This window comes from Apaloderma vittatum, unplaced genomic scaffold (genome assembly GCF_000703405.1).
Source record: "Apaloderma vittatum isolate BGI_N311 unplaced genomic scaffold, ASM70340v1 scaffold9667, whole genome shotgun sequence".
Lineage (NCBI taxonomy): Eukaryota > Metazoa > Chordata > Aves > Trogoniformes > Trogonidae > Apaloderma > Apaloderma vittatum.
In genome coordinates, this window is record NW_009727794.1 from 1 (window position 1) to 20245 (window position 20245).

The 20245-nt window shown below is 37.8% G+C and overlaps 1 protein-coding gene across 1 annotated transcript; it reads left to right on the forward strand.

The window, feature by feature from the left end:
• Window positions 1-1234: 1234 nt before the first annotated feature.
• RGS7BP (regulator of G-protein signaling 7 binding protein) lies at window positions 1235-17661 on the forward strand. Its single transcript, XM_009873815.1, has 4 exons — window positions 1235-1358; window positions 13497-13644; window positions 15024-15094; window positions 17274-17661. The coding sequence occupies exons 1-4, from the start codon at window positions 1295-1297 to the stop codon at window positions 17363-17365; spliced, it is 375 nt and encodes a 124-aa protein (XP_009872117.1). The 5' UTR covers window positions 1235-1294; the 3' UTR covers window positions 17366-17661.
• The last annotated feature ends 2584 nt before the right edge of the window (window positions 17662-20245 follow it).

Genomic DNA, 20245 nt, shown 5'->3' on the forward strand with positions numbered 1-20245 from the left:
TGCTCTGCCCTGGTGAGGTCACATCTGGAATTTTGTGTCCTGTTCTGGTCCCCTCAGCTCAAGAGAGACAGGGAACTGCTTGAGAGAGTCCAACACAGAGCACAAAGATGATGAAGGGAGTGGAACATCTCCCTTATGAGGAAAGGTTGAAGGAGCTGAGTCTCTTTAGTTTGGAGAAGTGGAGACTGAGGGGTGACTTCATAAATGTTTATAAATATATAAAGGGTGAGTGTCAGGAGGATGGAATCAGGCTCTTTTCAGCGGCGTCCTATGATAGGACAAGGGGCAAAGGATTCAAGCTGGAACACAGGAGGTTCCACAAAAATATTAGAAAAAAACTTTTTCCCTATGAGGGTGACAGAGCGCTGGCACAGGCTGCCCAGGGAGGTTGTGGAGACTCCTTCTCTGGAGACATTCAAAACCCTTCTGGACGTGTTCCTGTGTGACCTACTGTGGGTGATCCTGCTCTGGCAGAGGGTCTGGACTAGGTCTCTTCCAACCCCTGACATTCTGTGATTCTGTGATTCTGTGATTCTGTGATTCTGTGATTCTGTGATTCTGTGATGTCTAGTTTTACAGCCAAGCATGAGAATTGATTCTTGGATCTGGGTAAATTATTTTATTAGTGTCCTATGTAATTGATTGGAGATGTAGGATTACTCTTAATTTCATGACTACTAACTTAAGCACAGGGGAAAAAAAAAAAGGCAGAGAGAAAAAATAGAACCAAAAGACTACAACTGACTTGATTCTGATTAAAGTGTCTTCAAAGTAGGGTTGATTATGCCTGGACTTGTAACCTGAGCTATGAGAGACTATGAAACTGGCCCTGCAAATATTTGCACCAGGAGCAAGGGTAACTGAAACTGGATGTCAAAAGAACACTTCACTCTAACAGAAAATACTTACCCAAAGCTTTTAAAAAGGAGAAAAAATCTCAGTCACTTATTTACCCTGTGTCGAAAAATATGCAGAGGAGAAAATAAGGATATGCAATCTTACCAAAGATAACCGGGTATAGGTCTTTTAAGTCTACAATTTTATAGAGCAAAAGACTTGTTTGTAAATACTGTTTGGTATAAACAGGTTTTCTGTCATGTCCACATAGCTTAATAGTTTATGAAGCAGATTATAATGTGGTTACTTTCAACAGTAGGGAAGCGGGTTTGACCATCCTCTCATCATTCCAGTGCCATCCCTAACTAATTTTTTTTTCTTTTACTGCAGCCCAGAAGATGGTGAAATTCATCCTGAAATCTGTAGACTATACATCCAGTTGCAGTGTTGCTTGGAAATGTACACAACAGAAATGCTTAAGTCCATATGTCTGCTAGGATCACTGCAGTTTCATCGGAAAGGTACTGAATTGCACAAATGTACAGATGCTGACTTTCAAAAAAAGAAACAAAAACAACAAAAAATCATGTTTTTTGAGCATGCAGGGTTATTCATGAAAGACAAAGTACCAAAGCGTAAAATGAAGCTTTTCAGTTACTGATAAAGAAGATGTATTCCTGTTTCATTATCATCATGCTTACACGAGTGTGTCATATCAAACTCATGTCACTAATATCCTTACAGTTTAGAAGTCTGAATTTTTTTCTCAAGAGTGGTCTCAAAAGTTCTGGCTGCCATGAGTCAGACCAGTGGGCCAACAACCCTAGTTATTTTGTAAAAGGTATTTGTTGGGTGTGAAATTTGAGGGCATTTGGTGGAGAAATATGGCATGGGTTTAGTATTAAACTGATCCCTTACTATCCCTGTTAATGTATCCTGCAATGCCACCTTATAGCAAAAGGTGGATAAATGTGGTTTAAAACTGTCCACCTTTATAAAACTAGATACTAGAACTGAAACCTACCTGAGAGAGTATTTTTACACACAGGGGAGATAACTACTCTTTCCCCCGGTAACATCTCAGCAGAATATACTGGGTAAAGACAAGAAAAATTTCTGTAATGAACTGCAATGAAGGTCTTGTAGTGAACCTTAATGTATTTCGTTTCATGCTGAAAGATCCCATAATGAATGTTTCACATCTAGCTATAGGAGGCACCTAAACCGAGCAATATTTTTATCATGAACGTAAGAATTAGAGGCTTTAACTGTTCACTTGAGCTTCTCAGTGATTTTCAGAAGTGAAAACGAAATCTATGAAATAGGAAGAACAGAGCCATCATATAACAAGATGCCAGTAGCTGCTAAAATGAATCATCATTTTTTAAAGACAGATTGTACTACATTTCATAGCATTGGCTACAGATGTCAAGCCACATTCTGTAACTGCAGAAAGCAGCTTGAGGCAACCTGAGTAACCCTGATAGGTCTTGTCTCTCTCTTTTGCCTCTGGATGGGATAAACATTAATAATTTAAACTAAACATCAGACTATTAGATGTCTAAAACTGGATAAGATGAATTGCAGAATTTTAGTATGGGCCAGCTTAGTTTCTGTCTGGCAGAACTTTTAGTATGCATTGGTACCTCATCTCAACATAGAGAAATAGAGAAAGTCATGGGAGCCATTTTGCCATTACTGAATAATTTTTGTCCTATAGAAATAACTACATTAACTTGGCTCCAAATTTCTGTGACATCCTTTGAAAAAAATTCTTAATAGGTAAAAATTGTATAATCACAGTAATTCAAATAATATGATTTTTTTAATATAGCCAATAGAACATTGCTTTTGTATGTTGAATACTCGGTATTTACAACATCTAGAAATATGGCAAAAGCATCATGCAACAAGGGAAATTCCAATTGCATCTTAAGTATTTTTTGACAGTGAAGGCAGTCATATCCTAGAACTGGCACACAAAGAGCTTCTGAAATCTTCATCCGTGGAGATACTAACAACTCAAACAGCCCTGAGCAATCTTATGGAAGCTGGCCCTGCTTTCGGTAGGGTGTTAGACTAGATGAACTTGCAACCTATTTATTTTATGTTCTGCCAAGACATATTATTTTTCAAGGAGCAGAATGAACCCAGAGCTTTCTTTAATGGTTTACTTATTGAGAACAGCACTGCAGTGTAGGCGAAATGTGTAGATTTCCTTTAGGAAGGAAAGAGACGGTACTTTAACCCACGTAAAATACATTTTGCTGTGGCTAGTATATAGCTTTTTTACTTTTTACCTGTTTAATTTTTCACCATCTATGTGACCATATTAAAAAAATAAATAAATCATTTTCCTTTGTATCAAGTGTGCTACCTTTAGAAACTTTGCTTAACTCATAAATGTACATGTCTGCTGTTTTGCTGTGTCTTGAATCTCATTATTTAAGGGAGTATTTTCCACTCAGATGTAATATTTTCCATTTTCTAGGCCTCTTACATGTTGGGTAAGTGGTTTGTTATGTTTTTAAATCTCCATGAGATTTCACAGATTTATGTACTTACTTGTAAGCCAGTAGAGATTCAAGTAGAATAGTATGGAGGCTGTTCCTGGCAACCTGCAGCTAATAAGTAATGAAGTGGGTACTGGTGTCTTCACCAGATATTACAAAACAAACTTGATCAGACATCATCAGACAAACTGATAATGCTAAGGCAGCGACCTGATGCTGTTGCTCTTTTCCCAAGATAAACTCAGCCAACGCTCCCTACTGGGAAACAGATGTTCTTAATGAAAAAACACACTACAGTTTGAAGGGCTTAGCTCTGGATATTTGACTGTCTTGGAGCACTGATCCTCTCCTGTCTCCTTATCTTTCTGTTCTACTAAACAAACATTCCTATATATGCACTGTATAGTGTCTATCAATCTTCTTGTACAGAGATTTCTTGCATATTTACAGTGCTTCAGATTAACTTACTACTGTCATGCAACCTCTACTAGAAAAGTCAGATAGTTATTTCTTTGAGATGTACAGTCACAGTTGGGCCAAAAGCCATGAATATTTCCAGTTGTCTTATGCAGTAAGTAAACTGAGGTAAGTGCTCTCTAACAGAGTTTTCTTCTAAAATACATACACCACAAAAGCCCGATGTTAAAAATACATTATGATTGCTAAGTTCAACATTCAGAAAGTTTGCAAAGGGCACAATGAAATGTGCCTGTGTAGCCTTAATTCAACCTTTTTGTAGCTACCAGGTCCTTGGTTACCTCATCACATATTTTAAGACTTCACTCTTGCACAATCCCAAGAGTCCTGACTAATACACACATAAATATTTTCTTGGGCAAATTTATCCTAAGTGTACAATTAGGGTATATTGTATCATACATTGATTTTCTGTATACATTGTCACACATTGTATTTTTTTGTATACAATTCTGTTCTAAAGGCAGAATCCCTCTGTTTCTCAGACCTTTTTCAGTAACTTGTACACTGACAGTAGTGTTTTCACAATTGCCTTGAGCAGTTTTCCTCACTGTAAAGAGAGAATAAACACAAATTAAGATAAAGATTGCTAATTTAGAATCTGAGATTGCCGCATAATTTATGCAGTGTTGTGTTTGTAATGTATTTTTTCAGTAGCTTCATTTGCAGATGAATCCCGGCATTCTCTGTGTTGAGCAACCAGACACTTAGAAATACTTAACACCTACTTTGAGGTTTAAACCTCATGGACAGGATCACATGGAAACTTTCAGTATGTAGAGTCCAGTTTTCATGGGACCTGTGAGAAATGTCCCTGTGTCTTCCTGCAGTCCCTAGCATGATAGTTTTAAGGATCTAGCTGTCCCATTTGCACAGCAAATACCTCTTGGGAGTGGCTATAGCAAATATGTGTTGAGGTGATGGGAGATAGAGCAGATGTCAGCTCATGTTCCAGCTCTTCCAGAAAAAAATTCTGGAACATGTCACTGCATTTATTCTCCTTATGCATTATTGTGACACTCTGGCAGAACTTCTTGGGATAGAATCATTTTTTCTCAGACTTTGTCAAGCAACAGATGAGTTCACTTACCTAAGACCTGCAGCTTCTCTCCTAATCTCATTTATGCTTAATTTGTTCCCCTCTATTTGGATTATATAGCTTTGTGCCTTAGGAAGGCGTGTCAAACACAGTTCTTAAACTTTGTAATACTTTTTAAAATTTGAATTAGAGTTTCACGGAAAGTAAGATATTGGAAAGGAGCTTAGGTTTTCTCTTAAAAGTTTATGTCTACTTTATTGACATTGCATGTTCCCCACATTGACTATTCATTTGATTAAATAAAATCCTGGTTTAGCTAGCAAGGTCTTAAAAGTAGTTGACATAATTTCTCTCCATGGAAGCTTCTGGATGAGATTATCCATTTTCCAAATTAATACCAAGGTTGTAAAGATCCCATACTGAGAAAATCCAAAATGACATCAGAGTTCTTAAGTACATTTCAGCATATGTTGCCATATTCAGCCACAAATATTTTTGTGGTCAAAGTTTTCATTAGTAACTTGTAAAAAACTTCAATGCATTTTTACTATATAAAATTAACAGATAGAAAAGCTTTGCTGATTCATGTATCTACAATAATATTCCTTTCATTGTAAAATGTTGTTACCATCATTGGATCATTACAGTGTGTCACTGTGGAAGTGTATGTTACGAAGTTTAATGTCTGTACATGTTTACATAGAAACCATTAATTTCATAGATCATTTACAGATATATAATCATTAACGTATTTTGCATCTTATTTTGAGAAACTATTCATGTATAAACACATCATTTAGGAAGAAAGACACTAGAGAAAATATGACTTAGAAATAATTTCATATTACTAAGATTCTGGCAATGTATCCTGGACTCATTTTTCCCCACAGATACACTAATTCTAATAAAATTACTAGAACTATGTGAAATAACTGATAGCATATACTACTTCTCCATGCCCGTACACTTTTTCAAAACTTTTTGACACCACGGCAGCGTGAACCGATTCTAGACCATAGAAATGATACATTCTTACAACTAAGCATAAATGACTAGCATTTTCAAACCTTGTGCCTCTTTGACAAGATACCTTTAATTATTTTTCACAGAATATTCTGAACTCTGCAAAACACCTTGAGTTCATTTTGACAGTCCCCTAGTCTGCCCCCGTGTTAGGCAGTAATAAATCTGGCTGAGCTGGCCACTAAACTGTGACAGATACTCCCCGCCCAGGGGAGGATAACAGGGGGGATCAGAGAGATCGACTTTGGGGCTGAAGAAGTACTTGAATCAGTTTAAGGAAAAAAAGAAAATAATTCTAACAATGAAGATGTTGAAATTAAATACAGATACCTACAAGTATGTTAAGTATTTTCAAAGATGCAAGAGAATATGTTAATACTGAATGTGCACCTTCCAGATGGCAACTAGGTCCCAAGGAACCAAGCAAAAAAGTTTCAGACTGGACTCGGCAGCAGACGGGAGTGCCTGAGCCCAGAGTCCCACTGACAGTCCAAAGGGGGAAAAAAAAAAAGAAAAAGAGGAAGCCTTGGCCACACTGCTCCTACCTAGGGAGGCAAGGGAAGACAATCTGTCCCATCAGATGGGGCTCCTCTGCAGGAGGCAGGAACACCAGTAGCACAGAGAGAGATAATAACCAGCTGATGGCAATCCTTTCAGAACAGCAAGCACCATATAGAATCATAGAATGTCTTAGGTTGGAAGGAACTTTAGAGATCTAATCCAACATCACTGCCATGGGCAGAGATACCCTTAACTAGACCAGGTTGCTCAAGACCTCATCCAGCCTGGCCTTGAACATCTCCAGGGAGGGCACATCCACAACCTCTCTGGGCAATCTATTCCAGTACAGAAAAATTGCTTCCAAAAATCTAATCTAAACCTATTCTCCTTCAATTTAAATCCATTTTTGCTTGTCCTATTGCTGGATACTCTTGTAAAAAGTACCTCTCCAGCCTTTCTACATGTTCTTTTCATATAATGGAAGACAATTATATACTCCCCCTGGAGTGTTCTCTGCTCCAGACCGAACAACCTCAGCTACCTCAGCCTATCAATGTCCCAGGGTGCTTCTGTAGAAGCCTTTTTATACTGAGAACCATGGGAAGGAACATTGTCATTGGTCCATTTGTGTCACCTGACCCATCCTCTTCTACCCATGGGCACAGCTGCCCTTCCTTCCCCATTGCAATTGCAATGTGTGCTAGGCAGTGCCAGAAAGCTTCTGCCCTGGTGCTCTCAAACCAGGACACTCCTCTTGCCTTTGGTTTGTTGTATGGGCTTATTCCCTTAATTTTTAAAATTAACGCCTTGCTCAAATTCTGCATGTTGTTTATTCTTATTACAAGCCTATTTAGAAGCCCTGAAGAAAAAATTACAGTTCTGTCACTGTAATTAGGATGTGTGGTCTCCATCTGCCTTGCATAAATATAGCTGAGGGCAGAATGATACCAGCACTAAACAGAGTGGTAGGTACCTGAATACTTAGGTAAAGAAGGGAAGAACTGAGTCTAATGAGAAACTCATGTATGCATATATGGACAGAAAGCATTAGTTCAGACTGAACACATTTCTGCATTGTTGGCACATCAGAATGATACTCAATCACAGCTAACTGTGTATCCTGTACCGTGCAAGAAGTTCACAGTGTAGTTGTTTTTCCAGTATGTGTTTTGTGATAACAACACATATTTCTTTAAAATAGTGCCTAAAAGCCTGTGATAGCTTATATTATAGGTCACAAAAATAAAACCTCGATTCAGTGAAGGGTTTTTTGGTTTATTTGTCTTTGTTTAAATTACCTGTTATCTAGAATTTTGTAGATGAAAGGATTGTTTGACAGATGTGCTATAATCTCAGTGATGATAACTTCTTAAGCCAGAAAATAGACACCCTGATCTGAGGGGATGTGATACTGGAGGTGATGGTCACCAGCATAGGTGAGCTTATCAGGAATGTTAAGACTGGAGGCAGCCTGGGCTGCAGTGATTATGCACGGGTGGAATTTGTGGTCCTAAGGGGCATAAGTCAGATGAGAAGCATAGTCAGGACCCTGAATTTTAGAAAGCAAACTTCCAGCTCTTCAACACTTAGTCAAGAGGAGCCCCTGGGAAACTGCCCTCATGGACAAGGAAAAAAAAACAGAGCTGACAGATCTTTAAGGATGCTTTCCATAGAGCACAGGAGCTTTCCATTCCCAGATGTAAGAAATCAGATAAGGAAGGGAAGAGACTAGCATGACATGAGTCGAGACCTTCTGGACAAACTAAAGGGCAAGAAGGAACTTCACAGGGAGTGGGAGCAGGGACAGATATCCTGGGAAGAGTGTAGGGATGCTGCCTGGATATGTAGGGTTGGGGTCAGGAAGACCAAGGCGTAGTTCCAGGTAGATCTGGCCAAGGGATGCAAAGAATAACAAGAAGGGCTTCTAGAGGTATGTGAACCAGAAAAGGAAGGTTTCAAGAATGCGTACCCATCCTGATGAGCATGGATGGAAAGCTACTAAAAACAGATGAGGGAAAGGCTGAGGTTCTCAATACCTTTTTTCCTCAGTCTTCTTGGCAACCTGTGTCCTCACAGCTCCAAAGCTGAAGGACCACAGGATGGGAACCAAGTGGACGAAGTGGATGGTCAGGTTCATGACTATCTGAGGAACCTGAATATAGGTGAGTCTATGGGACCTGATGAGATGCATCCCAGAGTCCTGAGGGAACTGGCTGATGTAGTTGCCATATATTTGAAGAATCACGGCAGTCAGGTGAAGGCCCTGGTGACTGGAAGAAGGGAAACATTACACCTGTGTTTAAAAAGGATAGACAGGAAGACCCTGGGAACTACCGACCTGTCAGCTTCACTTCTGTGCCTGGGAAGATCATGGAACAGATGCTCCTAAAGGATCTGCTAAGGCACATGGAGGACAGGGAGGTGATTCAAGACAGCCACCATGGCTTCACCAAGGGCAAGTCCTGCCTGAACAATCTAGTGGCTTTGTGCAATGGAGTGACTAAACTAGCAGACAAGGGAAGAGCAATGGATGTCGTCTGTCTGGACTTCTGCAAGGCCTTTGACCCAGTCCCCCACAACATCCTTCTCTCAAAATTGGAGAAATGTGGATTTGTTGAGTGGACTGTTCGATGGATAAGGAACTGCTTGGATGGTCACACCCAGAGGGTTGTGGTCAACGGCTCGGTGTCCAGATAGAGACAGCTGACAAGTGGTGTTCCTCAGGGGAATGCACTGGGACCACTGTTCTTCAATATCTTGATCAATGACATAGACAATGGTATTAAGTGCACCCTCAGCAAGTCTGCAGATGACACCAAGCTTAGTGGTGCAGTTGATGCCCAGAGGGACAGATTGTCCTCCAGAGGGACCTGAACAAGCTGGAGAAGTGGGCCCATGTGACCCTCATGAGGTTCAACACGGCCAAGTATAAGGTCCAGCACCTGGGTCACAGCAATCCCTATCATCAGTACAGGCTGGAGGATGATGTGCTAGAGAGCTGCCCTGTGCAAAAGGACTTGGAGGTGTTGGTGGACAAAAAGCTGGACATGAGCCACCAATGGATGCTCACAGACGAGACGGTCAATCACATCCTGGGCTGCATGAGAAGAAGCATGGCCAGCAGATTGAGAGAAGCGATTCTGCCCCACTGCTCTGGTGAGACCTCATCTGGAGTACTGCATCCAGCTGTGGAGCCCTCAACACAAGACGGACGTGGACCTGTCGGAGTGGGTCCAGAGGAGGGCCACAAAAATGATCAGAGGGCTGGGGCACCTCCCCTACGAGGACAGACTGAGAGAGTTGGGGTTGTTCAGCCTGGGGAAGAGAAGGCTCCAGGGAGACCTTATAGCAGCCTTCCAGTACCTGAAGAGGGCCTACAGGAAAGCTGGTGAGGACCTGTTTGCAAGAACATGTAGCGACAGGATGAGGGGCAATGGTTTTAAACTAGAGGAGGGTAGATTTAGATTAGATGTTAGAAAAAAATTCTTCCCTATGAGGGTGGTGAAACACTGGCACAGGTTGCCCAGAGGGATGGTGGAGGCTCCATCCCTGGAGACATTCAAGGTCAGGCTTGATGGAGCTCTGAGCAACCTGATCCAGTTAAAGATGTCCCTGCTCACTGCAGGAGGGTTGGACTAGATGACCTTTAAATGTCCCTTCCAGCCCAAAATATTTTATGATTCTCTTTAAAGACTGGGAGATATATGTAGTTACTTACACACTACTCTCACAAGATGGATAAAATGTGAGAGAGAAAAGAAACACAGAAGTGTGGAAAAACAAGGACTTAAAAACCAGAGAATCCCTCATTCTGTGAAGTAGCCAAAATTAATAGATCAAGAACAGGCATGCAAGGAGGAAAATACAACTTACTATCACAGACTTCTTGTTCCTATTTCATCTCCTTAATAATAAAGTATCCAGTAAGGCAGTATCTGAGTTCTGCAGGTCCCAAGTGTAAGTCAGGAATGATGTTCATCAGGCTGTTAGCCTTATTTTCCACATTTCTTTTTTACTTTCTTCACAATTCTTTCCTGTTCCCCTTTTTATGTTCTTATTTTCTTTTACTGTAGCTGTAATTTAAAGCTCATGCATTTATCCTTAATTGCCAGGTTAGAAACTTGATGCATATGCTTCCTTCTTCTTGAGAAGGATTCTCTCAGCTTTGTTAAATTCTGTTATTCCCCTCTAAGATCTTTTCAACGCATCTCCAGTGATATCTGACTAGCTCTGAGAGACCTGTAATCAATGTTTTTTCATTACGTAAGTTTCTCTGCTAAGTAGGTGATAACTAAGAGTAGATGCTTATGGTAGCACAATAGAAACACAGAGGTTACCACAGAAGCAGTAAGGACACAACAGATGAGACACATAAAGCAATGATCACAGATGATGTCTGTTACCTTACTGAACTGATTATTTTTATCCTCTTACTTGTCCTCACTCAAGTTTGATCTTCAGCATTATTTAATTTGATTACTTTAATTTCGTACCAAAGGCATTTTCTGCTTCCTGAAGTGAAAACAACTGCTTAATTAGAAGCTAGAAGATGAAGAATACACACTTCATATTAAAATTTCACAGTAAAAAGAGCCTGTCTTGTCAGCTGGAAAGAATAGCAAGTGCATATGGACACCTCTGACAAGACCATGCACATGATTGAACTCCAACTGAAGTTAATGAAAGTCCTCTGCCTAAATTGAAAGTAAAATTTAGGTTTCATATCCCTATTTTAAGAATGTGTCATACGAAAGATATCTTTACCGCCACTAGAAGGATGAGAAGATTAAAGAGCTTTTCTTCATCTGTAGGCTGTGCCATGTAGTAGAAATGTTAAGCCTGAGTCATACAAATTATTCAAGCAAAGCGTTTATTATTAGCTGACTCTTTATCTGTTTTCAAGTGATGAGCAGATGCTCTTAAATTCAGGAAAGGCTTCATGAATTGTTCACAATAAAATAGAATTACTGGTAAAGAGCTCTTTTCAGTTGAAAAGAAATTTGTGCCATTCATCCTGCTAAATTTGCAAGCGCTTGCCTTTGTGCTAACAAAAAGAACATCACAGTCTCAGTGCTTCTGTTCTCAAGTTGTGAAAAATAACTTTTACTCTCATTTCATCTAGTATTGTAATTATTTCTGTTGAAACACCTTTTACATCCATGAATCATGCATCTATAGACTGGGTTGTTCTTGACAGCAGGTCACCAAAATCAAGTCAGAATTCCAACATAACACTTCAAAACAATGAGAGAACCAATATCCAGGTCCAGCAGTAACACCTTCTGCTATCAGTAGCAAATTAGATGTTTCCTTGGGGCAACCCTCTTTTGTGAGGAAGTGGTAAGTGTGTTGTGCTATGAGGTTCTTGTAATGGGAAAAATAATGAATAACAAAGCTTGCACAAGTCAACAATCAAAATTGTAAAAATATGAGTGTAAAATATGAATTATCTTAAAATAACTGCATAAGCTGCAGTTAAGAACTAGAAAACTTTGAAAGTTAGATAATAAAACAGATAAACTGGGAAGTAGGCTGAGCCTGCTGTTCTGCAAGTGATTGAGTCAGCATAATAGCCTACTACCACCAGAAAGATCTTGATCCTTTCCTTTTTGTCTCTCCTCCCTTATCATGCTTTCACTTCTCCCTCCCTTCCACCTCTTCTGGCCACCCTCCTCCTCTGGTACTTGCTCTTGAACATGTAGGATTCTTTACTGACCTGACTTAAATCACTGCAACATCAGAAAACTTCACATTTTATTTTCCGTTTTATTGGGATAATCTTCTAGCATCACAGAGGTATCTGGCAAAGCACATTAGCAGCAGATGCCAAAGTAAGTAGCAGAGAAAGAACATCATTCTTTCATAGATGATAAATTTGTTGTGTCAGGCCATGCAGTCTCTTAGAGAGAGAAGCATGGTTCTTAAGACTGAGAAACTTGTGGTTTTAAGAAAAAAGGTTACAAGCCTGATAGTAAAAGAGCTGTGTAGCATGGTCTGTAGCCTTGGTCTTTAGTGTCCCAGACTAAATGACTACTACTCTATTAACTCCTCTTTTTCTTCCTACTCTTTGTCAAACCTGACAGCCTCAGGCTTGTCCTATGAAAATATTTCAAACTGCAAAAATTTTGAGATGAAAAAACATTTCCTATTCATCTCCTCATACCACTGATTTAAACATGGACCTTTTTTCCTCTATTTTTAGAAAGGTTTATTTGTTTCTTTCTGAGATTGTGTACTCAACTTCATAAGAGAACTTAGAGAAAAGCTTTAACTTCTCAAAAACATGTCCAGGATGCACTCCAATTTGAATTTTCTGATTTAAATGTATTTGGTGCCAGGCCTATGCTTGGCACTACACACAGTTTGCAAGGATACAAAAAACCCCAGAGTACTTATTCTTTTGCATGCTCCACTATCATGGCCCACATCTTTTATCCCATTCTCTCCCTAACAAAAGTCCTGACAGATCTGTCATGAAGCCCCTATACAATTCCAACACTGCATTTCATTTTCATACAGTAAGCATGAATTAGACAAGTGTAAGCATGGAAATTCAAAATATAATGCTTAGTGGGCCGTAAGTGACGGCAGATATGTATTGCATTTAAAATTATGAAGTAAAAAACCACACATTTTTTCTTTTGGTTTCCGTTATTATTGGTGTAATATTAGAAGGCCTGGATTGCAATGCTCTTTAGTGTCAAAATTTTTGAAGTTTCTTTTAGAGTGTATACTGTAGTTTCCTTACTAGCTTTCTCTGTTTTGTCCTCTGGCTCTTATTTTGTTTTACACATGAGTCACTGGAGTTTATCTGAACCTCTTCATTGTATTCACTATGTAAATTCTAAGCTCCACACGCACCACCTTCTTATTTTTGTGAGACTTCCCTTAGTTTTGTTTTGCTAGGTGTAGCATACAGCGGGACTCTGATTAGCAGAATGGTATGGTCTGCTCTCTTTCTGAACAGTTCTTGCTCAGAATTTGCATTCACCACTCCCTCCATTTATGCTGTGCAAGATCGAGCTCAAAACATCAACGACATAACCAGAATATACATTTTAATTATTAAATAATAGGGTTATATGTTTTCTTTAAATATTTTAAAGGAAAAGAACCTTGTGTCGTACCCAAGATCCTAGATACTAAAGTGGAGGAAAGTTCTGAAGTACCTATTTTAGAAGACACGTCATCATCACCAACAGATATTCAACAGCACTTATGGCAGGTTTCCACAGATATTGAAAACACTGAAAGGTATGTGTAGCGCTTTGTTCCTAAACAAAACAAATTTCTGTCTAGGGTTTTAGTCTTTTCCAGTTAGGCAGCCAGTGTTGCTAATACAGAAGGTATTAGTAAATGAAATAACCTGTTAACATTTCTGATACATTTGACATACCTGAGAGCAACGCGTAAACAAAATGCAGAAAGAAGTGACATCCTTAATTACCCTAATTACGAGAGGGTAATTGTCAAAAACAAAGTGTGGGAAATGATGTTGTTATTGGATCAGGTTCTCTAAAAGAGACAGTTTTGTTTCATCCTAAGTGATTTCTGATTTTGCACCTGAAATCTGCTGGCCCGCAATTCCGCATTCATAAATCTAAATGACAGAATCCAGTTCACTTCAGTTGTTTCTGGCCACAGTTATGAATGTGGAAGCCACAGGTTTGTCAAAGTGGACTTCTCTTACTCTCTTAACTTGCAGGTGAAAGTCAAAGATCCCTTTAGTAGGGAGTGATCCTGATGGCCAATATATCTTTGCAAAAAATAGCTATTTTGATGGCTTTGTATATTAAGCTGCTCCTATGATTTTAATGGTTATCATATTTATTTCTCTACTGAGAAAGTTGGAGAGTAAACCTGAGCATTTTCTTATTAGTCATGGCTGCTTTATTTCTAAGAGTCATCCTATATGTAGATAAATGAGACAAGACCACATTGTTTTTAAAACCCAAAAGCCTTAAGATGTTACATACCTGTACACAAAATTGCTGGTCTGCCATCTATCTGTAAAACAGAAACTTCTGACTTCTCTCAAAGCATATCCAAATGTAACTTGCTTTGTGAGATTAATTTTGATATGATATTTTCTGTCTTCTGAATTTTACAAAATTTCACTCCAGAGTCTTCTTAAGAGGACTGAACATGACAGCCCTGTTTCAGAAATTTTTACTTAATGTGCAGGGAGCTTAAGTGTCATCAATTAGCTACATGTATTATAATTCCCTTCTAAAAAATGAAACACATTAATGGCACAAGCTACAAAATGCTGATAAAGGTCTATTAAGTTGACAATAGTGCTAGCTTATGCTAATTTTAAGGCATATTGTGTATTTCGCCACTAGGATCATAGTGTGCCTGCCAACTCATTTAATATGGAATACTCAAGTGCTGGAATAGATCATAATTGTCAGCCAGGTGCTAGTTAATATTAGGCTGGCTTAAAAGTACTCTCTTATCAAATCTACTGCTGTTTATTTTGGTATGCGTCTTCTGGTACATGCATGTGAACCAAATACTTGCCCAATAGATTTTTGTATTTGTTGCTCTGTTATTTCATCATGTAAAGCTATACTGTGAGCCAGTCTTCAATTGCTGTTCTGTTGTATCTCTTTCAACTTCTGTTTCCACAGAGATATGAGAGAAATGAAAAACCTCCTAAGTAAACTCAGGGAGACTATGCCTTTACCATTGAAAAATCAAGGTAGGTTTTGTATTTTCTTTGTGTAATGAAAATTAAAATAATTAAAAAGTTTACCTTCCACTAGATCAGAAAAATCTATTTTTTTTAACAGAAGCTAAAAAAGTAAAAGTTTAGGTGAAGTCTCTTCTCTACAGAATAAATGGAGCCAGAATTTAGAATGTGAACTTTGACCTCTCGAGTTTCACATAAGGTATTCTGGAACTTTATAGATATGGTATCTAATGATAAAATGTAATAGACTTTTCCTGGTGACCTGAAGGTAGAAGTACAACTAATTCCCTGTGTCAGGAGGCTTTGTTTTTAGAAGGTAATGAAGTGTAAGTGATGGAGATCCTACTGAGTGGTGGGGTTTGCTTTACTCCTAAAAAGCTTGTAGCTTCTGTGACATGACACTGACTTTATGCAGAAAAGATACTTGCTTTAAGTTTACTAAGAGCTTGCTTTTCCCAGTAGGCAACTGTAAGGTTCCCAATACAAATGCATTGAGGGGCAGGATCTCCATCCTGTGCATGTATTTAGCAGTGGGCCTTCATTTTTTGTCCCAGAAGCATTAAATACCCGACATCTGCAGGGTTCTCTTTCTTCATGGGAACCACATTAAAAAAGACAATATTTTTCCTTTTTAATTTCTTCTTGATAATTTGTATTTCTCAAGTGCTGTGTAGTCTTTGCACAGTGGAAGCTGATGGAGGTATGCCTAATGTGTCGTAGATGTTGTCCCAAGGGACTAAGCAGCCTAGCACACATCTTAAGATGGTAAGAGATTAATAAAGAATAGATTAATTCATTATGCAAGTAAGAGTTTATGGCAAGGTGGCTTGATATAAAGCTATATGAAAGGAGGAAGAGAATTGCTTAAGATACATGATACAGATGTGCCATTGTAGACACTGGAAAAATGCCATAAAGTCTATGACTAGCTGAGAAGAAAGGAGAATGGTGAAAATAAGTAAGGAAAAGACAAATTTGTTGGATATAAAGTATATAGAAACTTGAATTCAGAACAGAGGTAAAGACATACAGGATTCTCCGCTCTCTGATATCTACACTATTCTTCAATACAGCACTTAAAATATTTGAAAATTCCAGTATTTTAGTAAATTAAAGCTAGATAGTAGTATAAGGAATAGAACAAAAAACATTATAGTTCTGGATCATAATTTCGATACGTATATGAATTACAAGCATTGTTTAAGGAAATGATTATGAGATGAATGAATACTATTGAATGAGTTGATCTGTACAAGATCTGCTTTGAGTAAATGAGTGAGTATTTTGCTGTTGGTTTCAGTGACAACCAGAAAAGAGTTAAGACTGCAAACCCGTGAGAGCTTTACATAATGTTACTGACTGCTTATGGACCTGGTTTTTGTGTGGAATTCTCTTAAGTGACAGCGGAAAAGTTAAGAAATAAGTTGACGTGTTTCGCAAGCTTAAGTCACGGTATTAAATGATCTCTAACTTATGTTCTTACAGTCATCTATTTATAGATGTATTACAGTAGTGTCTAGAACCTACAATCAAAACTAGGTCCAAACGTAATCAGAACAGGAACATAATGAGGCATGAGTTAACATAAGTATAGGCACTAATGTATACATTTTGTATGAATTTAAAGTGAATTAATATAAAAGCTAGAAAGCTAACCAGAAACAGGGTGAGTACATTGTCCCAGCTTTCCCAGACAAGTGCTTTTTCTCCTTGATATCCCAAGATGTTCCAGTGTTGCAGTTTTAAATGGAAATTCTCCCTGATGTGCACAAACAGCCATCCAGTAATGTTTTGGTGATTTTTTAATGTTCAAATTAGGATTGACATTTCCAAACTTGTATGTCTGCAAAATCAAGCTACTTATCTTTAGGTTTTATTTGGGACCCTAACATTATCCATCTATGCAGGTTTCCCGGTAGTGAAGGTGTGCATTTAAGTTTCGTTTAAGTTTTGTCATAGAACTGGTGTTCTTCTTGCCAAAATTTCTGTTGCATTATCATGGAGATGCTGGTAATTAGCACTGTAAGACTCTTATATACAAAATTCAGATTATTATTGGCTCTATGCCTAGAACAATGTGATCTGTTACTTGATTGTGCATGTGCTGTTAGGACACACAAATGATACAAACTGCTCTGTGTGTGCATGTGTACATACTTGCACTAAAATGTGGGTGTTTTCACCATAGATGATAGCAGCCTCCTAAACTTGACTCCATATCCATTGGTAAGAAGACGGAAGCGAAGATTCTTTGGACTGTGTTGTCTTGTCTCAAGTTAGAAGATTAAACACAGAAGAACCAAGAAAATTGTAACATTGATTAAAACGCATTATTTGACCACTGAAATGATGAACATTGCTCTTCTTGCTTACAAAATACATTTTCTACACTAACCCATTCCTTTTTCTCTTCTCCTCCATCCCCTTTTCAAAATAAAGGTTTTAATAGTTTAAAATTATGGTTGTCAAAAAACAGCTGTGGAATAGATCTAGCATTACTAAGAACATTTTTAAAACTTTTTAGAATATGTTTTGCATGCTTACTTTCAATCACTTGAGAAAAACCACATAAATTACAGCTAATATATAATTTTAAAGGATTTTTTATTGTTTGAACTGCAGCTAAAAGTTTGTGCATAGTACAGTACTATTACTAGTATCATATTAAAATACTTGATCATATTCTAACAGTCTTTAAGCATAGAAAACTATTTAAGAGCAAAAGTATTAAAGTTCCAGAACATTTAAACAATATTGTAACAGAATTTGCACAAAATCTGCAGTTGTTTTTTGTGCTCTCATTCATATTTATTCTTCCACTATATCTCAAAGTTACAAGCTTCATAGAAAAATATCTTAATTTATGACACATAAACCATGTATGAAAACACTTAGAACTTGTAAATACAGAGAAGTCATAATATCTATATACTGTACAATGCATAGAAGCAACAGATTTCCTTTTAAGCCAATAGTATCTCTGCAATCTTGTGGAAAAAATAAATTATTTATTAGAAGAAAGTATATTAAAATAAACAATGTAAAACACAACACTAACCCATTTTGTTTCCAATAGAATTCAAAGCATGGTGTCTGCATATCACTAAGTATTAACTGCTATAGGGCATGTCAGAATTATCTGAGACTGTAAGATATTAAACGTTTTACATTGTTAATAAAGTTTTTTATTTAAATTAAGTGTTGACTTGTTTATAATTATATTGCCAGTATGTGTCTTAATTTTATTGTTAGAGTGCTACACAAGGTTTTGATAATTTTTCGATTTCAGAAAGCATGTTGACAAAGACAGATATAAAGTTATGGTGAATATTGGAATGTTAAAATGACAGCTTGTAACAGCAATAGATATTAATAGGTCAGACTCATTGTACTGATATTTCAGGAAGGCAAATAAGACACTAGAACTGAACTTGCACTTTGGTGCAAAGCTATGAAACCCATAACAATCTGTAGCTATTGTATGGAGCAAGTCACCGTACCCTTGTAGTGAATAATAAATGAGGAAGGTGACTATGAGCCCGTCTGCCATTCCACCATCACCCAGCATGTCAACAGGAACCAAATTCCTTCTTACTGTGTAAGACTTTATTGATAAGTAAGAAGGTATAATTTCATTGTCACAGGAAACACCCCTACAGTTAAATTGTCCGTGTTTTTTAGGTAGAGCTCTCCAAAGCAGTGAGAGAGATAGCTATAGCTGCCTCAGCTCTGAACTATACCTGGCACTTACAGTTTGATCTGACTGATTTTTTGACCAAGTTTTTCTCCTGGAGTTCTGTTCAATGGGAAAGGAAGGAAACACCCACGTTGCCAGGAATATTAGTGTACTCTGTATAGCAACGACCAAAAATTCAGATTTAATTTCCAAGAAGGGAAGGCAGGAATGTTTCTTCCTGAAGAGCTATACCTGTCTTAGACATTCATGTAACAGCTTCCAACATTTATCTAGAAGGATATTTTTCTTTTTATTCATGTAAAGCAGAGTGTTTGGGTTTTTTTCTGGTTTGGACTAATCAGTTCAGCTTTTCACCTTTCACAGAAAATACAATTTTGAATACTCAGGCCCCCAAATAAACACTTTAAATGCAATGAGGACAAATACATCTAAAATGTTCTAATGGAAATTGTGTTTCCATAAGCAAAATTAATTCCATGTGAGGAATGCATGACTAAATTCTTTAAACAGCACAGAAAAAGGTAACTGCAATGTATTTTAAGATTTTAGGTCACAAACTACACTACACACAGCGTTTAATGTGGGGAGATCTCTACACACACACAACTACATGCTTGTAAGCATGAATGCATTTTTAAGAATGGAATCAAAGTCCAGAGCAAGATATTTTTTCAAAGTTAATTCTTTGACATTTTCCCCACATCCCTCATGAACAATGTCTTCACTAGTCAGATCCTAGTTTTTCATAACAGATGAATGTCCAAAAGATGGCAGCGCTGACATGTTTTCATTAAAAGTCTACAAACCCATAGACTTGCTCTATGACTCCATTCGCACAGATATAATAGGTATCGCAAATGTTAAAACTTTGGAAATACAACTCCTGATGTCTAATGGCTATTAAAAAATCTTGTCAGGGAAAATCATTGTAATTACAGTTAACTAATTAATATGAATTAAGTATAGCTTAAAAAAGAGAGACTGATGTTATTAATCCTGCAAGTATAAATGCCAAAAAACCCCGTGTGTGAAGACAAGACTGAATGTGCAGTGATGAATGTTCAGAGAGGAAAGGAGAAAGAAAATTTCACACAAACAAGCTTAAGCCTTTTAAAATCTATTATATTTGCACACACAGAGAAATTAAATTGTTGTATCAGGTCATTGCAATGTCTTTTTTTAACAACTACAGGTTAAGCAATCAGTGTGTCTAGCGCAGTATCTGCCAACATCTCATCACAGGGAAGTTAACTTGCCAAGTTACATGACTGCTCACATCTCTTTATTTTTACCACATTAAATGCAACGGAATATATATTAGTGGGACAAAATGTATACAGGATAATTAATTATGCCAAGCTCTTGACATCAGTCGTATCACAATTTGTTGCACTTTGTGTGATGGAAACAGACTTGCACATGTTGTCTTTAAAGTTCTTTCCAATTGCACTGTTTTATAGTGT

Bases quoted from the DNA above. Each gene is read 5' to 3' on its own strand.
- RGS7BP (XM_009873815.1), top strand. From the start codon at position 1,295: ATGTACACAACAGAAATGCTTAAGTCCATATGTCTGCTAGGATCACTG. The intron at 1,359-13,496 runs GTACTGAATTGC...AATATTTTAAAG, and splicing joins ACTGCAGTTTCATCGGAAAG to GAAAAGAACCTTGTGTCGTA. The intron at 13,645-15,023 runs GTATGTGTAGCG...CTGTTTCCACAG, and splicing joins GATATTGAAAACACTGAAAG to AGATATGAGAGAAATGAAAA.